A 17,125-nucleotide genomic window follows, 5' to 3' on the forward strand; every position below is an offset into this window, starting at 1 on the left:
GGGTTTTCCAGAAAACCCACCGTTTGGCCGATTGAAAGGGGACAGGCTGGGGGTGGGGGTGGTTTCTTCCCCTCACCCAGCCCTCCCGTCACTTCCTCCTTCCTGCCTGGAACACGATGGGAGCTGGGAGGCAGGCGGAGACGGAGGGTGGGCAGGGCACGGACGCGCGCTGGCCATCCGGCAGCTACCGCACGGCCCCGGGCACACACCTGCCTCCAGCTTCCCGGGACAGGAGAAAAGGAAGCCCCGCTGGGCTGAGCCCAGGTTCGGTGACACGCGGCCAGACCCACAGCTCCTGCAATGACAAGGGCTGTTATCCAGACACCTGGCTTCCTGGAACCGTGGGCGAGTCCGGGGTAAGGACAGCGCCCTCCTCTGGGGTGCCGGCTCCACGCGGAGAAGTCCTCGCTGGCCATCTGGTCACCCCAGACGGGTGCTAAATACCAGGGGCGCGGGAAGGCTCCAACCACGTGGCCAAACGTCTCCCCCAAGGCAGGGCTCCCAGCTGGTTCTGCAGCACAGGCAGCATCGGGACCTCGGATCCAGTCACCCCCTCCAGAGAAAACGTACCGGCCCGCCGCACGTGAACAGATTTGTGCACGCACGTGTATATGCGCGTGTGTGCATGTGTTTATTGTATAAATTCTTCATGGCGCTTTTTCCCCGTGTTTTTGTCATCCAGAAGAAAAGGGATTCGAGAAAGGTTTTCGTTGCGCTCAGTTTTCACAAGTACAGAAACAAACGTTAGGATTACAGGAATCAACACGCTGAACCAAAAGTGCGTACCAGCCACCCGGCTGTGGCACCCGGCACTCGATTCACAAGTGCGGGTATCACAGCTGCGACTTGAGGCTCCCAGGGCTCCGGGTGGAGGGCGCGGCGAGGCCGTGTCCCCCGAGGCCAGGCAGCTCCGTCTGGGGAGGACCCCGTGACGGCCGCCCGGGCGGCCCGCCAACTCCCCGAGAGCACCGCCACCCCGCAGGGCGCACGGCCAGTTCCGCGAATGCCCCCGCACGGCAGACAACGGACGTTAAAACGTTCTGAAACCATTCAAAGTCCACAAGATAAAGGGACCCAGTTAAAGCACAGAACCCCCGTGTCCTCCAGAGGGAGCTTCCACCTGCGGGTCAGAGCACACGGCCCCGCCAGGAACCGCAGGGACCCGGTGCGATGCACACAGACACAGACGCGCAGGGGTGGTCAGCCGCGGGGGGCAGTTCACGGGCGACAGCAGACGGACGGGCCCTGAGCCAGGAGAACACACAGCTTCACACGTTAAGAGAGCAAAAGAAAGCAACAGGTGCAAGGCTGCAGCGGGAGTGTGCCGTCGCCAGAAAGCCAGCCGGTGCCCGGAGCGTGGCCGTGGCCGTCGGCCGTGACCACCCCCACACGGGCGAGCCCCGGCGCCCGGCAGCGCGTGCCAGGGCGCAGGTGGGAAGACACACACACCCTCGAAGCCTTGCCACACGCACAACCAAACGCTCCTCCCTCTCAGCCTCTGGTCCGGGGAGACTCGGGCCCCCGCCGGATGCAGCTGCAGATCAGAGACGATCTTCCCCAAGCCCGCAGACGCTTGCCTTCCCAAGGGCTAAAGGTGTCCAAGCGCTTTCTGGAAGCCACGGAAGTCACAGCACAGGCACGTGTGGCCGAGTGTGGTGCGAGCCGGTCCCACTCAGAAGTCCCGCAGCTCGGGGATGTCCCTGTACAAGTCCAGGGTGTCGGGGTTCGAGAAGGCCCCTCGGTGCTCCACGGCCTTTCCAGCAATGACCTGCTTCACCGCCGTTTCCACCTTCTTGCCGTTGAGGGTGTACTGCCAGGGCGGGCAGAGAAAACAGACAGAAAGGGACCTGAGCCCTCAGGGGAAAAGACCCCTCGGGCTCCGACGTCTGGCTGTCCCGACCAAGACCGAATGGCCTCCACCTGCAGCCAGACCGAGGGCGACCCGGCAGCCGGGCAGGCGTGCCCAGGAAGGGGGCTTTCCACCACGGCCGGCGTCTGGGGGGCTGAGGGCCGATCCCTCAACCCGGGTCTGTCCCCTCGGGCGTGAAGTCGGGGGTGCCAGCGCCCCTCCCCGCGCTGCGGGTGGGGTTCTCGGCGCTCGCCGCTAGACTATTTCTACTTGGTTACTTTTCCTGACGTCACGACACCTCCCTGTGTCGTCCGACCCAGCCGTCACTTCCGTGCAAGCGGCGAGCGGCTCCCTGCCCCTCGTCACCGATCCCCTCGCCAGGGAGCTCGTCCAGGAGCCTCCCGACACCTCCCCAGATCCCTCCTCAGAACCCTCGTCTGGGCCGGCCGGGGCACTACATTCCTCGCAGTCAGAAGCCTCCCAAACGTTCAAAGCTCCCTCTCGAATCCACGCCTCGTGGGCCCGGCCCGTGGGCCCAACAGGCTTCTGGTGGCAGTGTGGGCGTCAGGCCAGGAGACGGCAGGACAGAGCCCGTGAATAACACCGCCGGTGCCCTCAACTCTCCTCCACGGGCACCACTTTTTTAAACCTGAGATGTAATTAAAATTCATCCACTTGAAAGACTCAGGCGACGTGTGAACTAATTAAGGATCTAAGTGCTGGCTTCCGGGGGAATGCCTGTCACTTGGGTGTCAGCCCTGCTCACCCCGAAAAGCAGGAGTCTCACCTGCTTCGTGTGCGTGTAAGCTTTCTACGACAGGTCCAAGAACGACTCGGGGGAGCTAATAATTTATACCCTCCGTCAGCTGACAAAACAAAGAAGGCCTCGTTTCGGAAAAATCCCGCTACTGTGTCCTCTGGCGAGAAGGGTGGCAGGGAGGCAGAAACTGCCCAGCTCCAGCTCGGGCCTCCCCGAGAAATAACCGCCATCTGCCTCCCATCGGGACGGGCCAGGCTTCTCCACCGAGAGCGGCCGCCTGGCACCCGCCAGCCTCGCCGTGCCCCCAGGGCCCCGAGTCTCCGTGGCTGGGCCGCCCCTCCCCAGCTCGGCAACGCACAGGGCCAACCCGGTCCGTCAGGGCAGAGCACGAGGACCGGAAAACACGGGGCCTTGAAAAACCTCGAGGAACCCTTGCAATGACTCCCCAGCCCAACCAGAGGGGACAGCACCTGGGGAGAGCGAGCAGAGACAGAGCTGGGCTGACAGGGACCCGGGCGCCAGGCTGAGGACAAAAGACGGTCACCACGTCCCGTGTCTCCGCTGAATCCCCGTGAGCGGACACGGCTGGGGAATAACCCTCCCGGCAGCAAAGGACACACTTTCCGTCTCAACAAGAGAAAGCCAAGGGGAAGATCAAACTCTAGTCACTCAGAATGTGCCGGAAGCACACAGAACCGGTTCACCGAAGGAAAGCCTTAGGCCCTCATCGGGAGAAGGCAGTAAGTGTCCCTCCCTCCCTGAGAGAGCCACCGTCTCCGGAGTCATCAGGAGTCACCGACCGGGAGAGACAGACAGACAGACAGACAGAACTCCCGAGCTGTGCCTTAACCAAAATGTGACAACTGCACGGACGGTGTAGCAAGTCCCAGCCCTGCCCGCACCCCACGTATGCATCCCTGCTCGGGGCAACATCAGGGCCCTGCTTCAGCTGCCCCCCACCCCCAGCCCCACCCCCTCAGCGAACAGCTACTCCGCAGGCCTCGGAGACAGGCCAGCCCGGTGCGATCGGCGGGCTCCGTGCACACGCGCGGACGCACGCACTCGGCAGTTTCTGCCGTGGGCTGACGGACGCGTTCGCCGCGTCGGCGGTCCGAGTGAACGCTGAGATCCCATCTGGGCACGCCTCCTCCCCCACTCAGAGCCTGAGCAAAGTGCAAGGGGGGGGACGAGCCTCTAAATAGACTCGGGTCTTCTTTCCACGGGCAGAACTCAAAATGCAAAGGCAAGGGCAGCAGCCGCCAGCGGCTCTTGTACCGTCAAAATTCATTTTCTCGTTAATAATTCCGAGAACACCGAGCCCACCCCGGGGGGGGGGGGGGAGCCAGGTGGATGCGCAGGGCCGGGCCCACCTACCCTCCCAACACAGGCACTGAGCACAAGTTACTCGAAAGGCAAGTCGGGAAGGGTTAAAAAGAGAGAGAGAGAGAGAGAGACGGTGGGAGAGAAAAGAAAGATGGCGTTGCCAGGCAACGCGGACAAACGACACACAGAGCGTGAGCTCGCTCCTCGGAGAGGCCGGGCCGCGTGGGGGGCGCCCGGGGCGCGGCTGCCGGGGGCGGGGGCGGGGCGGAGCCCGGCGGGGCACCTACCGGGATGCCCTTGGTCTCCAGGATGACGCTGGGCACGTGCCGCGCGGAGAGGCCGCGGCGGATGGCGTGGCGGATACTCTTCACCAGGTCGGGCCCGAAGGCGTGGCCGGACGCCATCTTCAGGAACAGAAGCACCCTCTCCTCCCCGTCCTTGTTGTACTGGGGGACACAGAGGCTGTCCATCACCTCCTCGAAGGCCTCCACTGCAGAGACAAGGGAAGGGGCCACACGCTCGCACCGGCCCCCCTCCCCCCTCCCCGGGAACAGCCCCCCGGGGGACAAGCAGAACGCCCATCGCTGGTGACAGGCACAGCTGCAGCTCGAGCTGAACGGTTCCAAGAAGCCAAACTCAGGCCTGACTTACTTAACTACAAATGAATTTAAAAATAAAAAGGAAGCAAAGGCCCGTGGTGGGGGCTCCACTGGTGGGGGGACCAAAGGCTGGGAGCAGACAGATCAGGACTTCTCCGCCCCGGCTGCGCAAACAACCTTGATGTGACAGCGGCAGGAAGCCACCTCCTCGGAAGGCTGATTTTATGGCCTTGGTGGGCATTTTAAAGGCCCACGGATGACTGTGCAGCTGTCCTTATTTAGTGTGCTGAATGGTGCTGTGTGACCTCCAGCAATCACACAACCTCTCTGTGCTTCTTCTTCACCCATAAAAAGCAGACACAACTACGCAACCCAAGGAAGCTCGCTGTGAAAATACAAGGTGACGGAACAGGGATGGGACCCTGTGACCTCAAGAATACCGCTCTGGGATCTTACGGCTATAAGCAACGTGGACCAGGTAAGTTCACAACTGTCCATTCCCACGGCTGAGGCAAACGGGCTAGAGTTATGCCAAAAGGTGGGGTCTTTGTAAAACGGGCCCCGGGGCTCCCCGCTAGGACAGGCTGCCCCCCTCTGGGATGACCTAAGAACGATTTCAGGAGCAAGGGAAAATGCGTACCAATGTTATAGATTTCCGAACTGCCGAATCGCACTCCGTTGGGGTTGAGCGTGCCGTCACTGGAAAGAGAGACGCGGTCACAAACACAGGAGCTCCTGAGTGAGGCTCGTCGCACGGGGATCGGGGGTGGGGGCCACCACCGCCTTGCCACATGGCAACACCAGGCCCCGTCACGAAGGCTCCCTCCCCTGCTCTTTATCCCCACCAGCCACCTTCTCTCTCTCTCTCTCTCTCTCTCTCTCTCTCTCTCTCTCTCTCAACCAAAAGCCAGACAACAAGGGAGGCCCCTTTGTGTGGACACACCTGTCCCCTCACTGTCCCTTCCCACCTGCACAGGTGTGGCATGTGGCCAATACCCGCACACCCCAGGTCTGAAAGGGCGGCTGCTACTGTGGACGGACGCTGGCCGCGCCTTGGCCACAGGCCTCCCACCCCACCCTGGGGCACGGAAACGTGGATCGGGCCCGGCCCCGGCCCTCGGGCAGCAGACGCAGGCTGCCTCCTGTCCCTGCCTCGATGCCTCGGGAAGACCCCTCACCTCCGGCCCAGCATGATGATGCCCCCGGTCTTGGGGTTGATTCTGCAGTAGTCACCGTGTGCCCAGACACCTGCAGGGAGGCAGACGTGCTCAGTCACCCTGAGGAGAAGGGGTCCCGACTGGCTGCCCGGACAGACGCCCACGCGGGCCTGACGGCAACACGATTCGCATGGTTCCCCAACGTTAATGCCCGTCTGCAGACGGGGCTGAGGCTCAGAAACCAGGAAGAGGGGCGGCTCTGGGGAGCCGGGGGCAGATGTGACCTAGACAGCGCCCGCCCCAGGAGCACCCCTTCCAGTGGGGGCCCCGTGCACCCGGCTCCGACCCGCACCAGCAGGCAAGAAACACCACTCCTGCAGGGCCCGCCCGACAGGGACCCCGGGAAGTCAGGGGCGCCGACCCCAGCAGTGAGGATGCCGGAGGCGCCGGGAAAGGTCAGTGGGAGCTTCGGGGGAAGGCCCTCTGACTGAACGGTAGGAAGCACAGGCCACGCTTTAGGAGGACGGGGTGGTCCGGGACAGCCGAGAAAGACGGTCTGGAGGGGTCCGGGCCGCTCTTCAATGAGAAAAACAGAGGCAGCACGAGCAGTGGCAGAAAACTGAGACAGTCCTAGCAACGGAGGCCTGAGCTAAGGCACCAGCCGTGTGGACAGAGCTGAGTAGCTGGTGAAACCCGGGGGACGTGCAAGGCGGTGGGGGCGGGCGGATCAGAGGTGACCCTGAAACCAGGCAGCCACCTCCCCCTGTGTGGCGGGGTCCCGGGCTGGCCCTCGCCCTGGGGTGCAGCAAAGCTAATACCCCAAGGGATCAAGGCCCCAGCCTCGGCCACGCCCTCTCCCAACACCGCCGGCCGCCGGCCGGCCGGTGGAGGCGATTGCCAAGGGAGCGGCTGAACCAGCCAAAGGCCTCCTCCCGCCGCCGGCAGATGCGGTGACCCCCCACCAGCCACACAAACGGAGGAGGCCGGACGGGTGTGAATAATCACAAGCACGTGCCGCTCCCTGCAGCCACCAGGGGCAGCCTCGCCTCCCAAAACGAGGGGGCCCCTGCGGCCCGGAAGGGAAAATGCCAACTAAAACCAGCCGTGGCATCTTCACCGAGAGCACCCCTCCCCCTCCAATCCTACAGAAGCTTCCGGACCCGAGGGGCTAACCCAATCAGCTCACAACCGTCCGGGAGGCGCCACCCCAACAACACACTCTGCTGCTGCTCGTTCACCGTCATGGCCACACGCTGCCAGTAGCATGGATTAATGCCCATTGAGAGGGAAGTCAGGGCACCTGTCCGTCCGTCCGTCCGTCCGTCCACAGGGAGGGTGGTCCCTGGGAGGCGGTTTGAGACCAAAGGACCCCCGAGGTCACTTATTCTGACGCAGAAGAGGACCGTAGGCCTCAAGGTCCTTCTTCCCTCCTCCCCAAGGTGAAGAACGAACCCCCCCCCACCGACCGCACTGGCAAAAGATTCACCCCCACAAACAGGGAAAACTTCCCGGGACTGCAGGTGCTACGTGTGGGGTGTTGGCAGGAACACACGGGTTGGCCACTCAGGGGACCAGCTTTGTACGCGCAGTCCCGGGACACAGAAAGCCGCAGACACAGCAAGCAGGGCCTGTCCTGCTCATGTGGGGACTCGGGTGCCCGTGCTGGCACACGGTCTGGTTTATGCGGAGCCCGGTGTCCCAGGAGTTTGATAATTAACGCACGGCCCCGGAAATGGAGACAAAACGGAAGACGCAAATGCACCCTGAAGGAGCGGTCATTTGTGACAGCGAAATGGTTCCGCCTCGTACAAAACAAAGTCGGGAGGAGGAATTCACAAGGGGCTGGTGGCTCTGGTGCCAGGCTGTCACAGGCTTCCTCGTGGGCTTCCGCAGGCCTGCAGCTCCCCCTGTGTCCACGGCAGACTGGCTTTGCTTCTGCGCCCCCCCCCCCCCCTCCGTGAGTGATGGTGCCTGGGGACAAGCATGCCAGCGTGAAGGGGGAGACCCGGCCTTCTCCTGCTTTCCCCCCTGGAGATCCAGCGCAGGGAACCTCTTACGGTGAGCACATACTTTTGTACATTAAAGAACAGTGGCACAGCTTTCCACGTACACAGACGCGCCATCACGGATAAATCGCACAGTCACACCCTTCTCTTACTGGGCTCGGGACCTCCGTCCGCTTTGGACTCTTTTGCTGACGAGGGCTGAGGGACACTGGCCGTCTCCAGGTCATCAAGCCCAACATCCTGGCAGCTCGTGGGCAGGCCTAGTGTCCCGTGTCCTCTACACTTCCCTGTGCCCATTTTGTTTCCATTTTTGCCTTGGCTGCCAGGAAACTCAGAGCTGAAGTCATTGCTCTGTAGAATCAGAACGGTCTGAATCTTTCTTCGGTCTGTTTTTCATTTCTCTTTAAGTTTTTACTAGGCTTTTAAAAACAGTAAGATGTCATGAAGAAAACCAAAACGACTCATAATTCCCCCACTCAGACAACCCTTTGTCGTGCATTTATTCACAGACTTACACACATAGACTTCCTTTCCAAACACAAAAGAGACACTACGCCCTCTGTGCTGAACTTCTGCTCTTCGCTCGCTGATTTCTTGGATATCACTGCCTGCTTACATTGTCGCCCGGCCCAAGGGTGTCTGGGAGTCTCCTTCCGGCTACAGCAAGGACGACCTTGCCTTCCAACCATTTTCTTTAACCATCAATTCCAATACAGTGTAAGAATCTCCCAGTGCTGGGGAGTGCAGAGACGGTCAGGTTCAACCCGTGTTCACCCGGTCCATGACCAACAGCTGCAGGGTCCCACTGTCTTCACTGCCTTCCTCTGTGCATACTGGTTCCTAGTCTGCACCTACTCGCAGGAAGTACTTGAGGCATCTGCTTACAAAACTGACTATATGATGAGATTCTTTAAGGAGAATCAGAACTTCTGTCCTGGGGATAAGTGGAATCCTATGATCAAGCAATGATTTCAAGTCCGATTCTCCTGGCAGCCAAGGCAAAAATGGAGACGCAACGGCGACTCCCGAGTGGGAAGTGTGGTGCCGGGACGGTGGTCCTACGCAGGCTGTGCCAACACGCAAGGCCAAGCGGGAAATGGGAGAGGTCCACGGCAAATTCTGCCACCAACGGTCACCTGCCCTTCTCAGACCGTCCACACGTGGTTAATGCAAAATCGGGTCACTTTTTAGACACTTTTTAGACACCAAGCAAGTACTTGGACTAAACCGCTCTGGGACAGAGGGCTTGCTGAACCGCGCATGGCGCAGCTGCGGGAGCTCAGCGGTGCTTCTGAGACGGGGAGGGGGGGGCAGGAAGCAGAGCTCTAAATAAAACACCTCCGGGCTCTGGGACAAGGCCTCGCTCAGAAGACGAACCGAGAGGGCGTCAGGCTGCGCCAGAGTGACCAGCGGGTTGTAAACCACCCCACTGTCCAGCCCCTCGGTGAGGACCAGGTGAGGGTGCGTGGGGCAGAAGGAAGAGTCCGGGCCAGAATCCGCTTGCACACGCCCTTTCCCCCTGAGCGGGCCGCACAGTCCTGGGTAAGCGTGCGCGTCCGCAGCCCTCCCGCGGGCAAACCACTGGCTCGTGCCGGCTCCCGGCAGCAGCGACTGGGGCGCAGGGGCTCTGCGCACACGGGCCGGTTAAGGGTAAGTTAAACCCGGACGCCGGTTTCCCGTGACGGCGTCGAGCTGAAGGTGACAAGAATCTGAGCAGACGCTCACCATCGCCCCTCTGGCGGAAGGGGCTGTGAGCCGCTCCCCAGCGCGCGGGCGGAGGGCACATCCAGAAGCGGAGCCCGCGGGCCCGGCCCGGCCGAGTCTGCGCCCGCAGCCCACGTACCTGGGAACCTGGAGAAATAGGCCTTCCTGTACTTGCTCCCGTTCTCATCGTTCCAGAAGTGCGTGGGCTGGCAGGGGATCGGCTTGGTGCACACCAGCTCCCCGCTCTCTCCCCACACCGCCTTTCCTGGTTTGGGAAGAATGCAAAATAACCTCAGCACCCGCGGCAGCCACGCCCCCTGGGGTTCTCCCCGCCCCCTCGCTAGCCGCCCCTTACGCGCCGCGCCGTGCGCGTGCGTGGGACCCACGGGAAGGCACAGCGCGCCCCCGGTCACGTCAGCGCCCCTGGAAGCCGCGCGCACTCCTCCCCTGAAGCCCTTCCTTCCCGGCGCGTTCCCCCCCACCTCTCCTCGATAGGTGATTTGTTTTTCCCACACGGGGGTCAATACTTTCACTCCACCGACACTGTCCTGTGTGTTTCCGAACCACGTAAACGGCCTCACGCGGCGCGTGTCCAGCGCCGCTCCCAGTGTGGCACCGGGGGGACTCATCTACTACGTGGTGTTCCAATCGGGTCGTTCGGGGCTTGTGATTTCCCGTGTGCAATCACGAGCATTTATTCCTCCAGAGACGCACCTCTCTGTCGTTCCCAGCTCTGCTCCCTAGCTCACACACACACCACGGGGAGCACCCACACGCACACAATGGGGAGCACGCACACATCAAGGGGAGCACCTGCGCCCACCCCAGGGGGAGCACCGGCGCCCATACCAGTGAGAGCACTCGTGTGCACACCACGCGGAGCACAAGCACATCACGGGGAGCACCCGCGCCCACCCCAGGGGGAGTACCTGTACCCACCCCAGGGGGAGCACCTGTACCCACCCCAGGGGGAGCACTCACGTGCACACCACGCGGAGCACTCCCACGCACCCTGGGGGGGAGCACCCGCGCTCACACCACGGGGAGCGCTCACACCACGGGGAGCACCCACACACACACCATGGGGAGCACTCCCACGCACACCACGGGAAGCACCCGCACATACCCCAGGGGGAGCACCTACACGCACACTTCGGGGAGCACCCGCACCCACACTAGTGAGAGCACTCGTGTGCACACCACGCGGAGAACGCACACATCAAGGGGAGCACCCGCGCCCACACCAGGGCAAGCACCTGCGCACACCCCAGGGGGAGCACCCACACCACGCGGAGCACCCGCACCCACACCAGGGGGAGCACCTACGCACACACTATGGGGAGCACCTACACGCACCAGGGGGAGCCCCCACGCCACACCAGGGGGAGCCCCCGCACACACACCACGGGGGGCACCTGCGCACACACCACGGGAGCACCCTCACACGGGTCTCCTTGCTCACAGGTGCAAATGCTTCTCCAGGGGTAGAATTCCGGCATCACGGGGTACCCACCTTCACCCTCTCTCTCTATCACCACATTGTGAGCTCAACAGGTGGCACTGAGGCACACGTGCTGCCACAAGGGCAGCCTGGATTCCAGCCCCAGGCACAGCACAGGCCATGGAGGCCACGGAGACAGGGCCAGGCCGCGTCCCTCCCACTCCCACTGAGTGGGCCTGCGGAAAGCCGGCTGGTGCCCGTCTATCCAGCACCTTCCACAGTGCAGCAGGGCGGGACTTGCACTGAGAAGCCATCACCCCCCATGCATCCACAGAGGCTCCCGGGTTATCGCGTGTCCATCACCTCGCCTAGCTCATGTCATCCCACCGAAGCCCCGAGACAGAAGACGGGCAGACAGGTAAGCGTGTGCCTCTGGAAGCGTCGGTTTCTCTCTGCCAGGAGCATCTCCTCCCGAGCAGGCCACCGGACGCGGCGGCAGCCAGAGCCAAGAGAAATGGCTGGACGGTGGGGAGGAAAACAGATGTACGGAACCAAGAACTTTTGTGAGCAATGACCCCAGGCAGCACCAGGGAAAAGCCTTCTTCTGAGGATAAGAACGGATTTTCAGAAAGGTCTCTGGCAACACTCTCTGTCAACTTCAGGAGAGACCCTTCCTGCACTCCCCAGGCTCGCAGCCTGGTGTGGCCACGACTGCTGCTGTGTCTCCCTCTCCCTCGTGCAAACGGGAGCGGGCACAACCTGCCCGTGCACTCCGCCAGGTCGAAATAATGGTGGCTGCGGTGCACATTTGTGCAGTGCACACACCACACGCCAGGCCCTATTTGGTGCTGGAGACACAAACAGGCTTTGCTGATTTATAGCCAGTGGCTGCTAACAGGCTACAAAGCAACCCAGAGAGGCCAACCCCCAGCTCCCTCACTGGGTCCTCGTCAAGGTCAGGGTGTCGGACTAGCAAGGCAGTACGGCAGCCTCAGCAGCATCTCCGACGTTTGGATGCCAGGGGAACGTCCGCCTTCCTGCTATTCCTGAACACACAGCTCTCCACTGTGATCCGGCCCAACACCGACTTCCCAGGCAGGCAGGCTGAAGGGGGTTGGGGCAGGGCCAGGCGAGAAGCTGCATCACTCTGCAGGCGAGCAGGGCCTCCCCGCTCCGGGAGGTTCTGCAGAACTGACACCAAGCATCCAGGTCACGCCCGTGCACAGAAAGAAAAGTGGTCAGTGAAGCCGTCACCTTCCTCGTTCCAGGCTTCCACGGCCATGCCCAGGTTCCGGGCCTGAATCTCCCCTCGGTACACAGGAACAGAAAAGTTCTGGCCCATGAAGCAGGAGATGATGTCGGTGCCACCTGCAGACACGACAAAAGGAGATCCACATTCAGAAGATGGGGACAAACGGCCGTGTTTATTATTGGGGAACACCCCACGAGGGAGACCCCAAAGGACAGCTAGTCCCACTCTTTCTCGAGATGAATACAGAAAAACCCCCGGATGGTTCCGGCTTCTAAAGGAAGAAACGGAATTGTAGCAAACCGCCCGTGTCTGGGGGATTTATTCTGTGACCAAGGCTTCCTGCCGCAGGACGCACAAAATAGATGACCTCTCGTGGTCACCTCGAAATTCAAGACGCGGGCTCAGGGAAAACGGAAGCTTCGCCCGTGAGATCTACGGCACGGGCACCGTCTCGCAGACGGTCACGCACAGAGGCCCTTTGCTGGCGTGTGCACGCACGCGGCCGCTGGGAGAGCAGAAACCCCGAGGTCCGTGCAGCGAGGGCCTCCCACATGAGGCAGCGTGGGATGGGAAACACTCCAGTTTCAGGAAGGAACTCGAAAGGGAGTCCAATCCCAAGAGCCACGGAGACAGGAGCGGCAGGAACCCCCGAAGCCGGACCCACCGCTGCCGACAACTGTCCCCTTGCTCCCCTCCCCATGAAAATGAGGATCGCGTTCATCTCAGCGCCCCGGGCCCCGGGGGGGGGGGGTGCCAGCACGGCCCCCAGATGAGCACCAGATGCTCTCAGGGGACGCTGTGACACACACAGCGCTGGCCCGGCGCCGAGAGGCTCTGAGCCGAAACGCCCCGCTGTTAGAATGTCACCGAATCGCCCAGCAGTACCGTGGAAATCCACTTCCCGAAGCTTCTACAAACCAGCATTTGGGGCAGGGAACGTGGGTGGCTCAAGGCCCACAACTCTCAGGAGGGTAAGGAGCGGACGTGAGTCTCCCGACACCTGGCTCCCCTCCCAGCGGCCAGAGACCCTCCACGCAGACAACCTGCTCATACAGACAGGAGCTCCTCAAGCCTATTCCTGCTTCTCCCGAGGACCGCCTTGTCTCAGGACGCACGGCTGTTATGTCGCAGGGCTTCACGGCACCCCACCGAGTGGTACGCGGGCAGCAGCCATGTATGGATGTCGCCTGTCGTGAGGCCAATGACTCCACGAAATAAGGGACCGGAGCCCCGGCGGGCCCACCCAGTCGGCCCCTGGAGATCCCACGCTACAATCCACTCCTCGTGAGGGAAAACTGAGGCCCAGAAGGGAAAGGGAGGTCCCAAGACCACTCTCGGATGTTGGCAGGATCCCTGCTCGCCCCAACGGCCCAAGACCCCCAGCCTCAAGCCAAGGGTCCAGCCGGAAGGAGGAGGGCTGGCGGGGGCGTCCTCAGCCTCAGGCTTCCAGCAAATCAAATGGCGTCTTTTAAAGATGTGCTTTCAGAAGAACACAGTCACCTAAAGATTTTGATGAGCTGCGGGAGAACAAAGCCCAGGTCGGACCGTTAAGGGGGAAACGTGGGACAGCGGGAACCCTACGTCAAATGCCCCCCCCCCCCAACACTGCTGTGCCACCTACGCACAGACAGACGGCCTCTGACAGAAACCGGCACGGGCTTCCTTGGGGAAGGAGGATTGGGGGGGGGGCGGGGTCACCACCCTATTTCCTTTTGGATTCTGAATATACAAATTATCTTCACACAACTTTATGTTAGGAAAAAAGTAAGGGGAGAAAAAGCCACTTGAAATCCCAACGCCCGTACGCACACGCGGGCGTCCACGCACCTGCACACGTGCCTTTCTCCAATCTACAAAGGTGACCACGCTTGATAACTCTGGAGTCTGCTTTTCTGAACACATCACGACCCTCTCTCAATTATAGTAAGTAAGTTTCCATCTAAATAAAAATCGTCATCGTCTCCCTTCTAACAGCTGCAAAAACGAAGGGTGCCCCATAAATGATTCCATCAATCCCCTTCTGCTGGGCACACAGGTCATTTCCGGCTTTCAATGAACATACGCAACGTTGCAATGACTGTTCTCATACGTGGCCAATTCTTAGTATTTACAGATTCTGTAGTTGCAAATTCTCCTACTCGCTAATTTTGTAACCCGAAAATCAACACTCAGGGTGCTTTCAAGGTCGTCTGAGAACGTGACCCGAGAACCAAGCGGTGAAAATCTCGAGATGCCCAACACGCACATTCCCGGCTGAGGTCCAACAAGGCAGAGGGCCCTGCCCTCTGGCTCCAGCTCCCGTCACCGCGAGGACCGGAGGACCGCGAGGGGAGGAGCTCAGGCTCCGGGGCGGCTGCGCCGGGTTAGAATCTCTCCACCGCGCCCCGTTAGTGGGGCAGCTCCAGCAAGTCGGTCAACACTCCTGAACCTGTCTTCCCTTTTGTAAAATAAAGAAAACAGAATCTACCAGAAAAAAACCGTTTCCGGGACATGAGATTGTAACTGACGTGAGACACGTAGGTGCATTATCTCCCCCAGGAGCCACGGTTCAGCATCTGCCAACTCGGCGACTTTCTCGAACTTGACGACCAGGGACAAGAAGAGCCGACGTGCACAGAGGCGTGTGGGTCAGAGGCTGTGCGCGCTGGGGGGCAACCGGCCCGGTCGTGTCCCGTGTCCTGACTCCTCCAGCACCCCCTCCCCACAAGCACACAGACAGGAGCGTACCTGAGATGGAACCCAGAAGGACGCTGCTCTTAATGCACCTGTAGACATAGTCATAGCTTTGGGCTTTCAGCGGGGAGCCGGTGGACAGGACCGTATGAAGCGTCTGGAGACTGTGGGTTTCCACTAGGGCGAAGGACCACGGAAAGATTAAAACTAAGTCCGACACCTGTAGCCTGGCCTGCGTGCAGGAAACAGGTAACGGAGCAGCTCTGAATTGCCTGGCTGGCAAGACGGGGAACGGGCCAGGAGCTGTGAGAGGCACGCTTTACTCACTTGGCTTCAGGTCTTTCTCTTCGAGCACAGCCAGCCACTTGGCACCCGTTCCAAGGATGGTGATGCTAAGGGCACGGGAGGTAAAGAAAACAAACTCTCGGGCTCCTGCATAGGCCATGCACCGAAGCCTTCTAAAATTAGTGACTCATTGCTGACAAGTCTGCAAAATCCAAGATACGTCACTTTCCTGGGCTGAACTGCTGCTCGCTATTGAGTTCAGAGTGAGTCACGACACTGTGTTTACCGTCGGGGTACAGCAGGGACAGGTCTGCACGCTGACTCTTAACATGCCCAGAACCCTGGGTCCCCGGACCATGAGGCTCCGTGGAAGATAACGACCCACACGACAACCCGCTATCCTCCCGATTACGGGATAATTTTCTCTTTTTCGGCCAAAGGAAGCCATAAAATCAAGACCCCTCGGCCGGCCCCACATCGACTTCGCGCTCAGGCCACCACGGTCTCCTTCCCCGGCACACCTATCTCAGTCCCGCTCAGGGCCTGGGCTCTCGTATTCCCTCTGCCTGAACATGTCGTGGCCCCTCCCCAGGTCTGGAGGTTCAAGTCCCAGCCCCAGTGCCCTTGCCTCCGAGGGTCTCCCTGACCCCAGGGCACCAGTGGCACTTCTTTGTCTCTCTCCTTCCCCCATTCGGGTGCCAGCCCCTCGAGGACAGGGACCTGTCCACCTCCACCACCGTGCACGCCCCGGGGCCCGGCGGGGGACGCGGCACAGAGCGCACACCCAGATACGCGCGGGTGCACAAATGATACCGGCAAAGGGCCGTCCAGCAAGTGCACTTTGCAAGGTGAGCTTGTCGGCCCGTCACCAGGCTCCACCGAGAACTCTCGCACTCAGAGACAGGCGACACGGGGTAATCCGGGTGGCTTTGATGCAGGCCCAATTACTGGCGCAGCCCACACAGAAGACCCCAGACTTCTGGCCCCAGCCCTCACCCGAGTATTCCCCGAGCCAGACTCCCAGAGCCCAGAAATACACCCCGAATGACGAAGAAAGCCCGTCCTTTGAAAGAACCTTGTCTGTGCCGACACAGCAAGCGCCCAGTCACCAACCGAGGGGGCGAGTCCGTGCGCCGGCACGTTATCAGTCGGCGAGGATTTCATTCCTACATTTATCGACGTTATTTTAAAAACCAGACGCCCTGAAACGGCCCCACAAGATCCCTGCCGTTCAGCCGCTCGGAAGGGCCGCAGCTCGTGCTATAAACCGGCAGGATCTGACGTGACCACATGCGACTCAGTTTTTAATTTTCGCCTCACCTGACACGCACACCCCTTTCGATCGCCGCTGGCAGTGGGAGCAGGCGGCGGAGGCCTGAGGCCCTTGCACGCTCCCCGCCCCTCGGCTCCCGCCCGGGCCGTGCAGCCGCACCAGCCTCCGCGAACCCGGTGGGCAGGCTCTCCCGGCCGGGTCCAGGGCGGCCAAGGCCACGTCTCTGGCGACATCTGGGGCACGAGCCAACCAGGACTCAGGACATGCCTATCACGTGGGCCCAGACCACAGACCTGTGAGTGTCAGACCCGCACCTACACGCACACACAGGCACACCCACATATACACTCACTCTTGCTCACGCACACTTACACACGGTCACTCACCCTCGTGCACACGTGCACACACATACACATGTGCACGTACACAGACACACACACAGAGCTGGGTTTTCCTGGGGCTCTTCATCCTTCAAATTCTTTAGCATCGAACCCCAATAATGCACATTTTCTGACCCCCCTCCTGTCACACACACACACACACACACGCACGCACACACCAGAAAGTGTCCCCACCTGGAGCCTGGTTCACAGGTATTAAGGGTAAAGCTCTTAAAACCATCTACGTTCCCAGAGATTCGATTAACCTTTCGTTGGAAAACAGTCTCATTAGGAAATAACCTTCCTCACCAATATCGGGAGCCAAATGTCAGGATTTAAATATTACCCAGGCCAGGCAAAGCTGTATTTGAAATATTAATGGCCAAGGATGTAAAAACGTTAGTGGCTCCTCTGTTTCCCCAC

The 17,125-nt window shown here is 60.8% G+C and overlaps 1 protein-coding gene across 2 annotated transcripts in view; it reads right to left on the reverse strand.

Moving 5' to 3' along the window:
- Nucleotides 1–612: 612 nt before the first annotated feature.
- AACS (acetoacetyl-CoA synthetase) overlaps nt 613–17,125 on the reverse strand; it is a 52,250-nt gene continuing 35,737 nt past the window's right edge. Inside the window, exons 11-18 of one of the 2 annotated variants that reach the window (XM_043557312.1) lie at nt 15,092–15,156; nt 14,819–14,941; nt 12,094–12,207; nt 9,538–9,663; nt 5,710–5,779; nt 5,172–5,230; nt 4,220–4,422; nt 613–1,810 (exon numbers count right to left, since the gene is read on the reverse strand). In XM_043557312.1, coding sequence (XP_043413247.1) covers nt 1,673–1,810; nt 4,220–4,422; nt 5,172–5,230; nt 5,710–5,779; nt 9,538–9,663; nt 12,094–12,207; nt 14,819–14,941; nt 15,092–15,156 — 898 coding nt within the window. In that variant the 3' untranslated portion in view covers nt 613–1,672. The remainder of the gene's footprint in view (nt 1,811–4,219; nt 4,423–5,171; nt 5,231–5,709; nt 5,780–9,537; nt 9,664–12,093; nt 12,208–14,818; nt 14,942–15,091; nt 15,157–17,125) is intronic. The other variant, XM_043557311.1, reaches the window with a different exon arrangement.

The sequence above is a fragment of the Prionailurus bengalensis genome, chromosome D3, assembly GCF_016509475.1.
Source record: "Prionailurus bengalensis isolate Pbe53 chromosome D3, Fcat_Pben_1.1_paternal_pri, whole genome shotgun sequence".
Classification (NCBI taxonomy): Eukaryota; Metazoa; Chordata; class Mammalia; order Carnivora; family Felidae; genus Prionailurus; species Prionailurus bengalensis.